This window comes from Ischnura elegans, chromosome 4, assembly GCF_921293095.1.
Source record: "Ischnura elegans chromosome 4, ioIscEleg1.1, whole genome shotgun sequence".
Classification (NCBI taxonomy): domain Eukaryota; kingdom Metazoa; phylum Arthropoda; class Insecta; order Odonata; family Coenagrionidae; genus Ischnura; species Ischnura elegans.
In genome coordinates, this window is record NC_060249.1 from 50,418,865 (window position 1) to 50,437,590 (window position 18,726).

Here is an 18,726-nt window from a genome sequence, read left to right on the forward strand (position 1 = left end):
ATGGCAGATGTCTACATTATTTAACAAAAATATGGGATATTTAGAGCATGGCAAAATTTCACAGAAAGCAATGCAGTGTTTGTGAAAAAAAAATTAAAAAGAATGTCCAGGGTTCCCACTCAACCGTGAAAACCTTAAAACCGTGAATTTCGTGTACCGTGAAAAAACCTGGAAATAGCAGTGAATTTCATCATAAAACCCTAAAATCTCTCAAACTTGATAGAAGAACTACAATTGACAGATCAAAAGAAAAATCGATACTTCGATCATGTTTGAAGGCTGAGTCAAGTGCAGACACTGTCCACTCATTTATCTGCACACGTGTATTGAAAGTGCAATAATTGGCCCGTGTGCCATGATGACGCATTGACCTCAAGTCTGTGGTTGGAACACTGGTAGCCGCTGAAGTGTTCGTTCACCCTGGCAAAAAAATCATTCCGACACTTCTTCACTTCCCTGCCACCCTGCTCCCTCCATATTCCCACTCACAACCTTAAGCCAGACCCGAATTTTGCTATCGATAGGTGACGTCATGAGAGAGAACACTTTCATTGCTGCAGTTGCATTCAGGGCATCTTTTGCGTTTGTTACATTTTTAGTTAAAGTGCGGCTCATGATAGTTACAATATCAATATTTCTGCCAAAAATGCCTTATCTATGAACCGTGAATTTTATGAAATTTAGACCCTGAAAACCTGGAAAAAACCATGTATTTTATAATGTAGTTAGAGTGGGAACCCTGATGTCATTTTATACTTAATATTACTTCAGCTTCAACCTCACTAGTCATTACTGCATTTTGAATTCTTGCTCCTATGTGACTCATAGGTGATGTAACAGTGAAGTCACTGATTCTGAAGCACCACCGGCTGGGGAAAGCAAATACACTTATGTGGAAGAAAGAAAGGATGTGCGAAAGTTTATTAGTTGAACAGATGAGGAGATTGAAACTCGCTGAATGGTCAATTCCAAATGAAGTACTTGACAACGAGAATTTGACATTGTATCACTTGTGTCTGCTTTCAAGCCTCTGAATTGATTTCATTTGAATGTCTATGCAAAATTTAAATGATTGAATCTGAATGATTTTGCTTGATGAAAGGGTATGAAAGAAATTTGCTAAAAGAGATAAAAATATAGGAGTTGGAAATTTTTGGAAAATATAGGATCAAATACAGGACATCCCAGGAAATATGAGAAAGTTGGTCACACTACATAAATGTCTTTGTCCCTTACATTAATTCACCCCATAGGACCTACTTATCTCGATCATTTTTAGTGACAAATTTTTGACGGATGAACTTTTGAAAATAAGAAACCCATACCTATTAAAAGTTGTGATTTTAATAATCATAGCTGCATAATTGCACCAAAAAATATGTATGGAAGGCATTGATGGCGTTTAAATATGTTTTTAAAAAAATTCCTGAACGTCTCACGATTACATCTCCAAGACATTTGCGATATTCAAGGCCATAGTGAGACGTCTCTGAAAGGTTCATTGCTATGTGGGATGCTAACTGGTGCCCAGATTGTGTGGACTTTTTCCAGACTCAGTTTTTTCTTGGCAGATGGCAGGAAATATTTGCTTAACATCGCAGAAGCTACCAGGGTTCTCTCTGAACCTCTCTAGTAACTGCCGAAGAAAATACATCAAACCATCTATGAAGCAGTAAGGCCCAACATTCAGTGGAGTAGCGAGGGGGGGGGGGGTCCTCCTCCCCCAAAATATAAAAACACAATTACTTCGCTTCATCATAAAAGAAAATATTGTAAAACCATGCATTTACAAAAGATTTCTTTGAGAAATGAAGATTTTTTGAATGTGAAAAGTGTTAAAATTAGTTAAAAGCCCTTGGCATGGTACCCTGTTTTTCAAAAATTTTCCCCAGGCCCCCCTGGTTTTGGATCCACCCTCTTTATCCCCCCAACAACATTCTTGGGTGCACCACTGCCAGCGGCTCATGGTGGTACTCACTCAAGTCTCCAGCAAATCCTCCACATCCCACATAGCAATGAACCTGGGGAATTTGGTTGCCTATGCAGCAGGCAACACAAGATTTTGGGGAGTAATTTTGATTTCCTTTAAATGATTCGAACAGGAATTTAGCTGACAACCTGTCAGAGACGTCTCACTATGGTCTCCAATATCTCAGAGAGTTATCGTGAGACATTCAGGAATTTAAAAAAAACTTATTTAAATGCCATCAATGCCTTCCACATATATTTTTTTCCGTGCAATTCTGCAGTTGTGGTTATTAAATTCACGACATTTTTCTTATTTTCAAAAGGTCATCCATAAAAAATTTGTCGCTAAAAATACTGAGATAAGTAGGCCATAACTGTATACAGTGGAACTCGGTTATAACGTCATCAAAGGGACCGGAAGATTTTTAGCGTTATATCCGAGTGACGTTATAAAAAATATATAAATATATGTATAGCCTTAAATCTGAGTAAAAGGACAAAGTAAAATCGCAATGTTCTGCTATATGCAACACTGTTTATTGAAATCTACTCGTACATTGGAATATGTATAATATAAAAAACATTAATAAAAAAAATGATATTCACAATTAAATATTTTATAACCTGATAAAATTTTCTACTCATGGTTTCTAAGAACTTTGGGACATAATACAATCACACTACCACTATTGCAACCTAAGAATCACTACATTTTTGACGCTATACCCAAGCATCGCAATATTTGTTGACGATATAAACGGGTTTTCATTCAACATAAAATGTTCAACTTTGGCTGGTCTGTTTAAAATATGAATTTAAACCTGAGTTTACGTTACAGCCGATGCCATTATCACCAAGTTCCACTGTAATTTGCATTTAATTATTTTTTGCCTACGTTTTTAAGCATACCATTGTACAAAATTGCATGAGACATCTCAGAGACATTTCATGAGACATCTCAGAGACAATTTTTTGGACGCAGTGACATCTCAGAGATGCCTCTGAAACTCTCAGAATGTCTCTGAGATGTAACATGCGATATTTGAGACGTATGCGAGACGTATTTCTGCTATGTGGGATTTGAGGTGAGAACCAATCGATCACTGTGTCCCGGTTCACGTGGTGCAGAATGGTCTCCAGCTGTGCGCTACTACCCAAAACGATTGGAGCCGTGCCGTGTCCACATTGTCACTATCACATTCGGTCACTGCCGTGCTCCACCCAAGTTTTGCCACTATCGCTCAGCGCCTCAACGCTGTTCTCGAATCGTAAGACAGCAACCTCTGCCTTGTGTAAATGCCAACAACGCAAGTCGGATGGTGGAGGAACAGGGTGATGCATTCTCTGATCGACGAGTTTGAGTCAGATGCGGGTGCCAACAGCATTTTTGTCGGTGGCAGCTACTGACCCCTCCTCTGACCCGGCAGCACCGTCACATATGTGACGTGGATCGGGTAAAATGTTACTACGTACTTTCCAGGAGTGGATTTTTTATGACGTCACCATCTCTGCAAAATTACTCCATGAAGGAACCTGATTCAATTTCAAATGCAAATGGCAGAAAGGCAAAAGAAAATGTCATTATTGTTAGATATAGATCGCTAACAATATTCGGTAGTGTTTAAATAATCGTAGTCAAGGTCATAGCTTGAAAAACCACCATACCCAGGAAGAAATGGAAAGAGAGCAAAGTGTTTCTGTCTTCCGGCGACTGTCGCATAGGCTGTTGAAATCGCCAATTCCTTTCCTTTTACTAGTTCACAGCGTGCAAAAATGGGCTAGTGGTGGCAGTGTAGCTTGCCCGCACCCTCTTGTAGTCTGAGTCCCAGGCAATGAGCGGTGAGTGTCTGCAGAGCATTTCAACAGCGCTTGTCACTAAATTTATAAATTTTGCCATTGGAAAGGCAAAATTGTGATTTAAATATCATAAAAGTCCAGTCATCGCACCTACGTCACATTTATTCATGGTCATTACATCAGTATTGCAAATGCAATTTTCACATATCGCTATATATGATGTAGTAAATAAAGTCACGTATTATCAATGAGCATAACAATAACAACATTCTTCATTTGAATAAAAAATATGTTTATGTAATGGAGTCAGTATTGAGCATTAACCAATGGAGGTAAAACCTTCATATGTAAGATGCAGGTGATTTTTTTGAGCTAATATTTTGGAAAATAATAATATTATTTATTTGCCTGGAGATCATTGGTACATACATGTTCCATGATATATGGCACGTCAATGTTTAATTACAAAAAAAAGACATTTAAGGAAATAATTATAAACATTACCCATAAAGAACATATTTACATAGTTAAATATTCGTCAATAGAATAAAATAAATGTGTCAAAAAGAACTCCTTCTCCTTGAATTTAAAACTAGACATTTTTTCCAAGCTCTTAATGTTTCTAGGAAGCTTGTTGTATAGTAGTAGGCCCATGTTAAGGGGGGAAAGGCTGGTTTTACTGGTTCTGATGAACTTTACATGTAAATTGCTAGAGTTCCTGGTGTAGTGGTCGTGAATACTATCGTTGGTAGCATACAGACCAAGATTGCGTTTAGCACAGATGATTGCACTCGACATGTAAACACACGGAATTGGGAGAATGGAGAATTTCTTGAAAAAGGTGCATCTTATCCCTTTTACTGCCATCAAGCCAACATATCGGCCCTCGCTGGTTGAGCGAAAACTGCCAGCGGCCGATTTATTGGCCCATATTATTTCACTTTTTTTTCGTAATTGTGGCCTTTTCAACGACTGTAATTTATTTAAACCCCCATAATCTATCTATGGCAATAAGATGTAAATATATCTTAAGAATTGGGAAAAAATTCTAGATGTATTAAATAAAATTAAGTAGCTGAAAATTTTTTAAAATCTGAAATGTTGCTATTTCCGGAAAATAGCCTTGACAGTCTTCGTACATACCACCTGAAATGGGCTGGCAGTAAAAGGATTAAATGACCTCATATATGGTATGTACTTCTCTTTTAGACAAGCCCATTAGCAACTGACAAAATGAAACATCAAGGCACTTTAATGGGTGAGCATGAAAATTATTATTTCAGGGATACCTGGAACATAGTTGAATGTCCACAGCTTAAAAAATATCACACAATCAGACAGATTTGGAAAAATAAAAGCTTCACCAACTAAAATGTAATAAAAAGTTTTATTGACTTTAAAACGTGGTACAGTGAAAAGGGTATCCACTAAAATTGTACTGAACAGAAAAAATAAAATTTATTGGGCATGCCAAATCTGCCTTTCCTTCAAGAGTCAAAGATTACAAGCAATAGCCCCAAAAATAAGGTAATATCTTCAATAAAATTGAAATGTGGTAGATACAGATACCAATACTAAGGGTTTCTATTAAATTTTACCTCTCGTTACATGAGAAAAATACATAAATTTAACATAAAAATGGAGTTGGTATACCTTCACTAATCACCCGCTTACCTTAAAATTAGAATGTTGAACTCAATATAACTCATACTGCATTGAATTCCAAATCTAGATGAGCAGTACAAGGAAATAGAGGCCAATTATGAACTTTTATGTTGCTTCAAGGGAAGCCAATTCTTACCATATCTCATTCAAGAATTTGGTATGCAACAAAGATACATTAATACTAGATTACATTAATGTCAGATATAAATAAAAGTAAAAGTCCTGAGTTGGGTAAACAGGCATAAAATCATGATAAAACACCAACATGGAATTGAATAGTGTATAGAGAACATATAAAGAAAGAGCTTAAAACATAAGTACATATACATTTTAATTCCACATCATGCATGCAGCACTTTTAATTGCTGATTGAACGCATACATTATATTATACAGTAGGTTATGGATATAACGAACCAATATTAGAGTGCTTTTGTGATACTGATAACCTCCACTACAAAAAACTGAGCAAAGTTTACAGGAAGTATCAGCTGGTACGGATTAAGAAATAATTCGGAAAACTAAAGTTATCACAGATTTCAATAAGTGCCCAAATATTTTTTTTTTTTGGTCGGGATACATTAACAGCACCAATGTGAAGGCTCTGTCAATATAAGTGGTAGGTATCTGCATTGTTGTTATAGAACCATTTGGCTGACACCATATCTAATAACGATTCCATTTACTTTTTAACTTATTGATGTCAATTGACCCAATTAAATGAGGTGACCAGCTCAGCACCAGTAGCAAATGCAGCTAGTTATTTGCATTCGACATACAATAGTGTGTTAATTCTTTCAATCCCCAATAAAGATAAACTATGTGCATCAACCTACTTTTTTTCATCTTAAAATAAAAATTCAGATGTAGTAGGGAGATTGACAACTGAAATTTACATATTTTCATAATTATGGTTGTTTTGGTAATGTGCTGGTTTCTTCATTGATTGAGCAAGTCCGTTCCCCAAAGAACAAGTAGAGCTGGTATCATACGTAAAATAAAGTACTATGGGCAGGTATTGGTAATTGTATTAGGAAATGAGAAAAATTATTGGAATAAGTCTCGGAAACTCCTGGTATCCATTCATCCCTGGAAATAACTTAAATCATTGTGTAGTGAGTGAGTAACCTTCGATATCAAGCTCAGAAAGCCATTCTAAAACGAACTTCTCCCTCATCAAAATGTAGGAAAAATCAATATGTATGATACCTATGATTGAAATAAGAATGAAAAACTATCTTTAAAACTTTTAAAATCACCTATGAGCAGTTATATTACCAGCATTGAGAATAAGATATTAATTGCAAAGACAGTAACTATGTACTTCTCTTTTTGAAAAGCTCACTAACAACTGAAATTAACAACCGACAAGATGAAACATCAAGGCACTTTAATAGGTGTGCATGCAAATGATTAACTTAAGACATTATTCCCAGAGATAAGGCGGTGGGAGCCTTCAATAATTGCAACATTGCACTGATCACATCTAACAGTTTGTTTGTCCTGACTTATACATTCACCAACAGCAAAAAAGTGATTATTAGGGCATTCATACCAACAACCCATATGCAAATCACATCCAAAACCTCTTGGTTTCACTACAGATGAGGGAAGCTGTAGATACCCAGATGCATTGATTTTCCTATGCATTTCCAAATACTTATCTTCAGAAAACCTACATGATTCAGCAACAAATTCACAGCATTGTTCATATTCCAGCTGCCAGTGGCCTCCTTTAGCTGCCTTGAATTCTTCACTGCCCTCCAGGGCACGTAGCTCCATCATAATGTGAAACCGCATACATTCTCCCTGATAGTCACCATATTCTTGAGGAGTTACATTATTAAGTCTTCCCAAAAATATGTGAATCAAAGAGTTAGCCTCCTCATTACATTTTAGAAGGGATTCTCCAGCAACTATTGCAGTGCAGAGTTCTCGATAGTGCTCCACGACTGACAGTGCGAATTCAATGCGAGCTTCCAGGGAGTATAGAATACTAGCTCCAAAGTGCGCCTTCTTATTGCTTCGCAAGAACTGCTTCAATTTATCAATGAAACTCCGACTCTTCTGGAAGTCTGTAAATTAATTTTAAAAAATAAAGCAAGTCATTTAATGGATTCGTAGCATACTTGAAATTTATCATATTTTCTAACTGGTATACTAATAATACTAATGGATTTTGATCAATAATAGGGTGGTTTCCTATTATTTTTTTATTGCCTAAATCGAAAGATTATTACTCCTGGAGTACGTATTTCGCGCTTTTAGATTTTTAAATGACGATATCTATTTTTCGCGATTAAATGAAAAGTGAAAAATTTCAAGCGCGCAAAAACGCGACGCGTAAGTAGGAAAGTCCGTGCGACGCATTTCTGGTTCCCCCTCTCTCCTTGTGAAGTGACCTTGATCGAGGCTCTGAGCGCTGATAGGACGCAGGATGCTAGCGGATAGCTGAGTACCTTGCTGAATGGTAGCGCTTGGCTTAAAAAAGGTTTATTAATACCTTATCAAACGAAGAAAACTTTCCGACCTTAGCCAGTTTTAATAGGTGATTATTAAGACATGTTTCCCTGAGCTCTGTGCCTCATGCATGCATTGGTAACCTCAGACGATGTATAACTCCTATCCTCTCGTGTAGAAACTAGGTCCCTGTGACGTCACGCGGAGTGGAATCGCATGGGCGCCAATCTGGCCTTTTTCAAATGAGGATAAAATTTGACCCTTGCCATTCGTCTAAACCGGTATTTCAAAAACCAAATAATTTGTGTATTATGAATACACTAATGGTGGGTAACGAATCGCAATCAATGCCTATCGTTTTCTTTGATGAAGGAAACTACCCTATTCCAGCAAGAAAAGCATCAGTAAATTATATTGTTTACATTAAATGCCTCCCATGGCACCCTATTGCTCAAGGACTATTTTCTCTGCCACACCAGGAAATACTTCCATTTACTTCCTCAAGATGAAGGAGAGAAAAATACATATAATTGAAAGCCTACTGAGGTAAATGAAAAACTTTATCCAAATTATCTAGTGCTTATTAGTGTGAAGTTAATTTAAAAAGCACCTAAAATTAAATTTTTCCAGAGTTAACCTAAAATATGTACATAAGCAAAGAAAAATTGCACTTCTAGTACTACTTACACAATATATTTTCCTGTTGTATCTCTCAGGTGAATGCTTAGGCAAGTTACACTATATCAAGTTAAATTGGAAATTTAAAGGTATTATTACACCTAAGGTTATTAAAAAGTGTTGTCTCACCATGGCGTCACAACAAAAAGTGATGCAACTCTCTGGTTAAATTTTCCTCTGAATTATATTTTATTATTTTCAGAATTATATCAGGTAATTTAGTTTTGTTTCCTTCATGCTCCAGTATTAGTAAGAAATTATAATTGCCAGGCACGTTACTTCGGCACTTAAGTCGCAAGCAATTGCTGTCGTGTTCATGTTCCTCCTTCATTGTTTATTTCTCCAATCGTAGCCAACGTTACAGTGGTTATGGTCCAATATTCGCAAATCGTAGTTGAGGATCCAAAATAGCCAACCTTCAAGATGTGAATTCGATCTTTCATGAAATTATTTTATCGAAAATAATTATCCGATGAAAATAAGTACTCTTCTCTATGTATTTACGGAAATAATCACGTAATTTTTAAGTACATACTTGAATTTTTGTTAATGACCACAGCCTTTCATCAATAGTGTGCATGTAATGTGAAACTACAGTGGAACCTTGATCTATCGTTTTTCAGGGGTATGGATGAAAAAAAGCAATGAATGCGGGAAAACGATCAATGCGGGAACGATAGGTCGGGGTTCCACTGTATTTTCGAAATTAAATCGAAAATAATTTGAAAAATATCATCGCTGTGGATATATTGAACTTTATTTTTCTACTTTAAACTTTTCTCAACCTCATACAATTAAGCAAATGCCTCACAACATATTTTTTATACTTCACTTTTGGCAATTCTACACCTCAGTAATTAGGTGGTAATGAAAGGATAGCGAGGTTACTGGGGTAAATTTGTCGCAAATTACCAAAATAATTTCCGTAAAAATTATCTTTTGTGCTGACAGGGATCTTTTTGCCAATCGCTCCAATTGGCCGTGAGTTTGCCCTTTTAACAATGCAAATGCTCTGGACAACTCGTCACTTTGAAAGCATTGCCAGCCAGAGATCCTGATGTAACAAGGCAAACTTGCAGCCAATACGGTAGTTTCCTTCATCAAAGAAAACGAAAGGCATTGATTGCAATTCCTTACTCACCATTAATGTTTTCAAAATATACAAATTATTTGGTTTTCGAATTCCCAGTTAAGAGGAATGGCAATGGTCAATTTTATCCTCATTTGAAAAAGGCCAGATTGGCACCCATGCGATGCCACTCCACGTGACGTTACAGGGACCTAGTTTCTATAGGAGTAGATAGGAGTTTTACCTGGTCTGAGATTACCAATGCATGCATGAGGCACAGAGCTCAGAGAAACATGTCTTAATAATCACCTAATAAAACTGCCTAAGGTCGGAAAGTTTCCTTCGTTTGATAGGGGAATAATGTTCCTTATTTAAGCCAAGTGCTACCTGCTAGCAGGGTACTCAGCTACCTGCTAGCATCCTGCATTGTATCAGTGCAAAAAGCCTCGCCCCAAGGTCACCTCACTTGCGGCAGTGGGAACCAGAATGACGTCACACGGGCTTTTCCCAGCATTCATACTTAGCCGTCGCGTTTTCGTGCGCTTGAAAATTTTCACTTTTCATTTTATCGCAAAAAATAGATATCGTCATTTAAAAATCTAAAAGCGTGAAATACATACACCAGGAGTAATAATGTTTCGACTTAGGCAAAAAAAAAAAATAATAGGAAACCACCCTATTGGAGCGCTTGGCTACAAGTTCCTGTAGTATAAAAAGGGTGCATATTTGACCTAAACATCATTGGTAATTTTGGTTCCTAATACTATCTAAGGTTTAAATTCTGTGACAATTTTTCTCCACCCTGAGTAGAGATTTAAACTGTTGGTAATCCTGACAAATCTTCACCTAAGTAATGAAAAAATTGCATCATATTTTGCAAAATATCACGTTGACTTGCTTTCAATTACTCTTGATGATGTAGGATAACAATCAAAAATGACAGTTTACAAACCACCTCCATCAGAGAAGACATCTAGCGGTCAACACTGTGTTTAAACGTGGAGCAATGAATTTAAAATCGCGCCCATAGTACCAATGTCATTAATAAATCATCATCTCCTCTTTTTTTTCAAAAAAATGTACTCTCCTCTTCTTTCCCCAACCAAATCACACAGCTTGACGCTGCTGCTACACACTTGGATTTCTTTAATGAATCTCCAGCTTCAATCAGCAGAAAAGTTGGGATGTTTTCAGAGATGGTCCACACTTGCCTTGAGTCATTTAATTATTGCATGCATATTTTTTTGTAATAATTACTTGTTATACATTTGATTTTTGTTTTTTTTTCTCAGGCTGTTGTTACTTTCTTAATCAGTTCAATTTTGTAAAATAGTGTTAATGGTATTATCCGATGAAATAAATAAATAACAATTTTGCAGCAGATTGCACTGCAAGGATTTCAATGGCAATTTGCTAGGACCCACATCAAGATGAGAAATATAGTGTGTATTACCCATAAATGGTACTCTAAATCTTGCTGAAATAAAAATAATTACAAACTCCCCATTCCAAAACTCGCCATTTGCTTGCTCTCCAATCCTCCCTGTTGGAGGCCTTCAGAGGGATCGGATTGGTGTGGTGGCTAGAGTGTTGGCTTCCCACCCCATGGACTAAGGTTCGAATCCCGATAGCGGCAGAGAATTTTCAGAGACCTGATGCCTGCTTGAATGCAATGTAAAAGACATTTCAAGCGCAACACTCAGTCCGTTGGATGGGACGTTAAGCCGTGGTCCCCTTGGCAACTTTCAATAAGAGAAGGCTAATGTCGATGCTGGGTTTCTCTCCACCCTTCCTTACCTATCCTTCCATCATAGTGCAAATGAACTAAGCTGTCATTTGCCTCATCCAAATACCATACCATTGGAGGCCTTCCAAGTGAACCCAAACCCCTAACTATCTCTGTTTGCCAAGACCCCCTGAGCTCATCTTCCTACCCAAGCGAATTAAGGATAAACCCCTACGTAGACCTCGTAGATAACCACTAGATGCCTCTTGTGTTGGATGTAATTCATAAATTTTCAGAAGTCTCCTTTAAATTTGGTGAAGTATCAATAACCGATGACATAAAATTAAATCAAAATCAAGTTAACTTGATTATCAGTGATTTCCTACACCCCCTAAGCAGAAGTAATGTAGATCAATTTTTCTCAATACAGTAAAATCTGGTTAAAACTGGTCCACGGCTAGGGAGACGGAGTTTGACTAGCATAATCGGCAACCCATAATATTGCATGAACTTCTGGGGGAAAAGTCCTTGAAAAACTAAATTTTACCTCAAATTTATTTGATAATATTTCAAATAGGGGTGTGCAAGGTTGAAGTAGCATTGCTTGGGTATTGAAAATTTTCAAGGGTATCCTTACACTTAATAATGAAAATTGAGGATGGAATAATATTTGGGGACATGATGACAGAAGTGTGTTTTGGTTAGGGGGTGATGTCGTGTTGTAAACCTGCAAAGATGTCATAACCAAAACACTTCCAAGGGTTGGCAGCACTGCTTCTGTATGTTCTTGTGTGACCTGCTGTGTTCTATTCAGTCTGTAACCCACCCTGCTACACTGCAGTTGTTCTATAGCAGATGTTCTCAAACTGTGTTCTTAACTTCCTATTTTACGAGACTATAAACGGCCTTCCGTACATTGTAAACAGAGAAAATTATTTACGGTTGAAATCCCAACAATTACCGACCGCATTCATCACTTAAACATGGTATTGCTATATATCGGCTGGCAAGTCTGGATAAATTTCGCCAAACAGTTAACAACCAACACCAACAAAATCACAATTTTATGACTTTGGGGGACAAGGAGAGACCCACATTATATTCAATACCGCAAGTTAGAGGGGCACGTTATTAGCGGTTTTTACTGTACTTTTAAATCCAACAGCACATAGCTTATTTAAAAGTTAATGAAAGACTTACCTTCTACATCCATAAGATTACACAGTTTTACCGCTAACTTCTCCACTTTTTTGCTGACTTGCCGTGGATTCCCAGTCACCATTTGTTTCACCTGCATTACACGATTCCAGTGATTCTTGGCAGCAGTTTTGTAGCGATAAGCTCGCTGAATGGGCACGTGACACAAGGGACAAGCAAGCAGTTTCACCACATGAGCCGTCATGCAGAGAGACTTTTCCAATGAAGTTGACTCGAACACATGGCCACAGTCAGGCAACATTATAAACCTGCATGGGGAGTAGAGACAAAGCATTGATTATGAGCACCTATAACGACCGAGTCCCATGACCAGGGTGCAAACAATGATCATCTCCACCAAAATAAAGATAAAAACATTTAAAAAATACATATGGACCTCAAATAAATCATTAGGAATAGTAAATGCAAACAGAGGGAAAAATAACTAGTCTGCAGGATGGTGTGGACATAAAGTAAGCTCTGCTTTCATCCACATGACACTGATATTTTTGTTCTATACATATTTGAAAATGTGTAAACGCATTTTTATCTCCAAATAGTTTTTTTCTCTGTAATATGAAATAAATAATTTAAAATTTTTTGTGTTTGTGCCTGCAGGTTTTTTGGAGTTGTTCAAATGATTTCATAGAAAAAAAAATTTAAAGTATATTGAAAGAAACACCATTTTTCATGATTATAAACTTTATTCCTGATGCAAGGTTTTGATGCTACTACAACATCTTCAAGGTACAATTTGGTTCCTCATTGCGAATCTCAACAAGCAACCAAGTTGCATGTTTCTCTCAATATGGAAAAATTTCACTCCATCAAGCTTAGTTCTTCCGAATTTGTCCATTTCAAACTGCGTAAGCTGACGACCAAATCTTGAGATTAATCCAAATGATGTCCACTGATGAGCAAGTCTTGAGATTTACCTCAGAACTGTGTCCAATATGACAAAGACTATTCTCTGCCTCCGAGAGATCTTTGAGACTCGGAGAATCATCTCAATAATGTGTCCACTGAATGAAAAAGACAAGTCTGAGAAGAACGAGATTGTTTTGAATAATGAGACATGGCCTCAAGAGCAGAAGTGCCGACTTATAAAAAATATTGGGAGACCCATACCTGAGGTGTTGCCCCAGGAAACTTTATAAATTGTGAGTTTTAAAGTTTTTTAAGCACTTTAGAAGAAGAGTCATATGATCAACCCTGAAAACTCAAATCTCGATAACTAGACACTCCGGGGAAAATCGAAAAGCCTGACATTTTTTCCTCACCTACCATAACCAATTTTTAACGCGTTGACCGCCATGATGTTTTTAATAGATATGTCCTCTGACACCATTAGTGTTTTTCATTCCGATAACTATTCCCGGATCATAAAACATTAAATGTGATTTAGCACTTCACTTTAAAATAAATATTTATATTCTGACGCCACAATGATCATGGCCCTTACGTTAACAAGAGATTCTGGTCACTCCAGGGTCAGAAATCCACTTGAAACAGTCGCTCGGAGGCCTGTCAGTATGACCGGCGTGGCTTGACAGGAGCCACTCGACTCCAGTCAATGTGTTAAGGGGGCTCTGGCCCCCTCAAGCCCCATTTAGTTGGCGTAACTGCTCAAGAGTGTTGCATTTATGGCATAGTACGGTGAAGGATCAATAACACGTGGCACTTTCTACCAATTAATTTCTAACTACAGTGGAACCTCGTTAAAGCGAGTACGGGCTATAGTGACACCCCCGCTATAACGACAGATTGACGCACCGTCAATTGACCCTATAATAAGCGTGTTAAAAAATTCGTTTTTATGAGACCCTTTTGGTGTTGGCTCTCGCCATAGCGAGGGTTTCACCGCCGGAAAACTTTCATCGAGACTCCTTAACCTCTGTAATTGCTAGCGATCTGTTAGAAATGAAGTTAATGGAGTGCTCAGTCTCAAATTTATGTGGTAAACTGCCGTTTGATAAATAAGTAGTTAATTTTGGTGATAATATTGTGGCATTAGCATTCGCGAATGCTTCATCTTCTTTTGTTCCTCGGGCGGCAGAAAGCAATCGGGAGCATACCCGCACGTCCGTGAGTTGCGTGAATAGAAAGCATTTGATGGCAGTCACCATGGCCAAAAAAACACCAAACACGTCTAAGCAAGAAAATAAAAATAAAGGAGTATTATGAGAGTGTCGGCCGGATGGAGGGGAGCGTAGGGGAAAAGGGAAGGGGATGGAGGGGAACGGAGAGGTGGAAGGGGCAGCGCTTCCCATTGGCTACTTTCTATTTTCCACCCAGCCGCCTTCAGTTCAGAAAAATGGTATAGTGATGCAAAAAAATATCGCCTTTCGTCTGGATTTATGCTTACGTTTATCGGATAGATGTTTATCTGTCGCCGCACCACTCCTGTTCCTGTATATCTGTTCGCAACAGGTATATTGGCTATTATTTGCTCCACCTCCGGTAAAGCGACAATTCGATATAGCGAGTGTTTATAAGTGCACCGTGGGGTGTCGTTATATCGAGGTTACACTGTATACAACTCCAGCCATATGGCCACACAACACACCGGATCACACATCCCGACAACACCACTGCATCTTTGTCCCCAACACCTTAATCACAAAACAATTGACACTCTGAATTCAGTACTCCAAAAAGCATTGGAAAGTACATATGCTTGTCCACTGGCAACGATTGAAGTCACTCAGACTAATCTCACTTTGTCTCCGAAAGTGGTCTGACTCCAATTTCCGCTTGTGACTCAGCTCTCGAGACTCAATCACAACATTTTTAGTCTCCAGAGAACAATTAGCTTTAGCTTTGAAAAGGTTTGCTTCATTTTGTTAGCAAGTTTAACCCTTTTTCTACTAACATGAGAAATATTCAGCAGTACGATTCTTGACCTGGGAGATGAAAGCCGAAAAAATCCATCAGAAATTTTCCTATGCAGGCGAACAAATGCCGAAAATATCAGGTTCCTTGCTCTCGTTAAGGGATGGCAGATATACAATTGTTCATTCAGTCATTCTATGAAATAAACATTACTTCTTTTCTCAATAAATATGAACTAAAAATTGAATTCTTTGTCTTTGGAACACTGTTTACAATTTTTAAATGAAATTCTACCATAAATATTGACTTACATCTTAATTTCAGTACAAACATCAACATGGAAATTGTTGATTCATTAACCCTTGGGCTGCGGGAGTTCACGATTTTGGCTGCCTACCAGTGAAGGAGGGCTGGTCTGGTAGAGTTAAGCCCCTTAGCGATCCTTATGGTGAGAGAAAGTGCCCAAGTGCAACATATCCAGGTAGCAATGAAAACTGAGGATAAATTCCACAGTCAGCGTGCAAAAAATATAAAAATGTTCCTGCACTCTTGAGGGTTAAATCTGTTAATTTGGACAGCAGAGCTTTGTTCAAAATTTCACCGAAATACCGAGGAATCCAATTTGAATTCTAAAATTTACATGCAAGCAAAAATTATCCACGTAGCTAATTCATATAGACAAATCATAAGTTGACCAGGAACCGATGCCCCTGGTGGGGTTATGAACCCGGAAAGGAGGGAGACCAACTACCCTCAGAGTCCGAGATAATGTGGAGTCACATCCAGGAAGGGTCAAAAAAGGTTGGTGGTAAAAGTGTATGATTATCCACGAGACCCTTCTTGACGAATGTCCTGTAAAATTGCTCCGTTCGGAGGAGATGGAATAGTCTCTTGGGGCTCAGTCGAGCAGTCATGCTAAAGAGAGAATTCCATTGCCTCAAAAGGGTTAAATTTGTCGTTATTTTTCTGCTGAATCAATACTCTCCAATGGCCCTTCACTGCTCAGGCAAAAAAATCTGTGCTGTGATTGCACTAAATCTGCACTGTAACTGGACTAAACTATGCGTTTAGCACAGTCACAGTACACTCTTCTGTACTAGACTGTACTATGGCAGCTAGAATTTGAGAAGAACTCTACTGTAACAGTGCTGGATCACTGTGCTTGAACTGTGCTAGAGCTCAGACTGCACTGTGACTGGGCTGGGTAACATGACTGGAACTGTACTATAGCTCAAACTGGACTGTGACAGGGCTAGAAAACATGACTGGAAGTGTACTGTGGCAAAAAGTGGACTGTGACTGGGCTGGGTAACTGGACTGGAACTGTACTATAGCTCAAACTGGACTGTGACAGGGCTAGAAAACATGACTGGAAGTGTACTGTGGCTAAAAGTGGACTGTTACTGGGCTGGGTAACTGGACTGGATCTGTACTATGGCTCAAACTGCACTCTGACAGGGCTGGACTTAAACTAGTCATCATTTAGAGATTTAGTGGAGTGAGGACGGGGGTCCACAGCAGGACACGTGTCTATGTGCCGCTCCCGTATAACCTCAGTTTTAGTGGCTAAATCATTAACTGACGCTGATTATGTCATTAACGTCCGTGAATGTTCCCGCTGTCCCCTACTGTGAAAATATTCAAGATCCAACCAATTTTGGCTTTTTTTGTGGCATTTTTAGTGTTTGCCTCAATCTAGCCGCTGCCGAGAAATTTCAAAGTCCCACCAATCTTAGGGGGTGGCTTTGCCTACCTTGTGATTCTATGTGCTTCTAGTGCCATTCATTCTACTGCTCCTGTGAAAGTTTCGTTTCCCTACGTGCATTTTTCTTTCAATTACGAGTGTCTTAAGTTTTCAGTTATACCGAGTTGGTTTTTGTGTTATAATTCCCTGTGTTATTGAAAATCCCTCCTGATTGAGGTTAATCAGTGTTTCGGAGTTACTTTTCCTTTATATTTCACCCCTTCAGTGACATTCTATGCCTTATTTTTTGTTATTTTTGTGTTTCACGCTTGAACATGTGACGAGTTGTCGATCGTGTTCCAATAATACGTTATTATTTCTTATCAGTGCATTTCCAAGTGTTTATATCCAGTGTAGAATATCAATATTATCTAATTATACTATTCTGTGTGCCTTTTATCTCGAAAAGTGAAAATCTGGGGTTATTTTTTGATGTTTTTCGTAGTGAAGGCGATCGTCCTTTGTTTTTGTCGACTGGTGTCTCCTTATAACCTCCCTTTAGAACCCAAAAATTGTGTTCCGGATCGGATTGTCAAGGTCCTGGTGTTATTCCGAACGTTCTGTGTTTATTAGGAGGCCGACAAATCATTTTTCAAATTTTAGTGATTTTTGAGTTGAACTTGCTGCTGTGGACCTCCGTCCTCACTACTCAGAACCCGCGAATCGACTCCCGTCCGACCCCATTGCTGGTGACTTGTTTTTGCTCACCATAGCGTATCAGATTGAAGGACACTACCTCACTCCACGCACGACAGTGCACCGGTGAGCTAAAGACGGTGTAGGCAGGTGAGAGACACTGCAGGCCCGTAGGCCAACAGAGGATGATACGTTAAAGTCCCACTCGGCCACTTTACGGAAAACCTCCGCGAAATGTAACACCATGAATTTATGTAAAATGAAACACCATGTAAAATTCACCATGTATTATTGAATTTCATTGTAAGATATTACATTTTATATTAAATGATTTTATATCTGAATTGGCTTTCATGTCATTTGTATCCAATATCAAAACAGGGTTTAGATCATTCCCTTTTCCAGCTAGTTTTTTGGGTCTTCTTCAGAGTTTATCCATGGCTTTGGATGAAATTTAGTCAAACTTCCAGTCAGCTTCTTTGTGTTCATTGAAGTGTCAAAGAGGATTCGGTTGGACATAAATATCAGTCTGGCCAAATCTGCATCGCTACTTCAGTGGATCTGATGAAGCCAGCTGGAATGTTGGTGATTTTTCATAGAGCCATGTATAAAACGGAAGAAGACCCAAAGAAATCACTTAGACTGTACTGTGGTGACTGCACTCTGACTGTGCTGAGGCGACTGCACTCTGACCGTGCTATGGCCACTGCACTCTGACTGTGCTGTGGCCACTGCACTCTGACCGTGCTATGGCCACTGCACTCTGACCGTGCTATGGCCACTGCACTCTGACTGTGCTTTGGTAACTGTACTTTACTGTACTATGGCAACTGTGCTGTATTGTTTCAATTGCATTCCCAGTCCAGATATTAAGTGCAGTTAGAGTATAGCTTTAGCTTATTTAGCGTACAGATTTTTTTGCCTGAGTGGCTATTAACTACAGGGTAAATAGGAT

At 38.4% G+C, this 18,726-nt stretch overlaps 1 protein-coding gene across 2 annotated transcripts in view; it reads right to left on the reverse strand.

Annotated features, from left to right (window-relative positions):
* Positions 1-5,133: 5,133 nt before the first annotated feature.
* Positions 5,134-18,726, reverse strand: part of LOC124157424 (NFX1-type zinc finger-containing protein 1-like) — a 79,117-nt gene continuing 65,524 nt past the window's right edge. For both annotated transcript variants that reach the window (XM_046532122.1, XM_046532123.1), the window contains exons 10-11: positions 12,563-12,828; positions 5,134-7,504 (exon numbers count right to left, since the gene is read on the reverse strand). In XM_046532122.1, the coding sequence (XP_046388078.1) occupies positions 6,843-7,504; positions 12,563-12,828 (928 nt within the window). In that variant the 3' untranslated portion in view covers positions 5,134-6,842. The remainder of the gene's footprint in view (positions 7,505-12,562; positions 12,829-18,726) is intronic.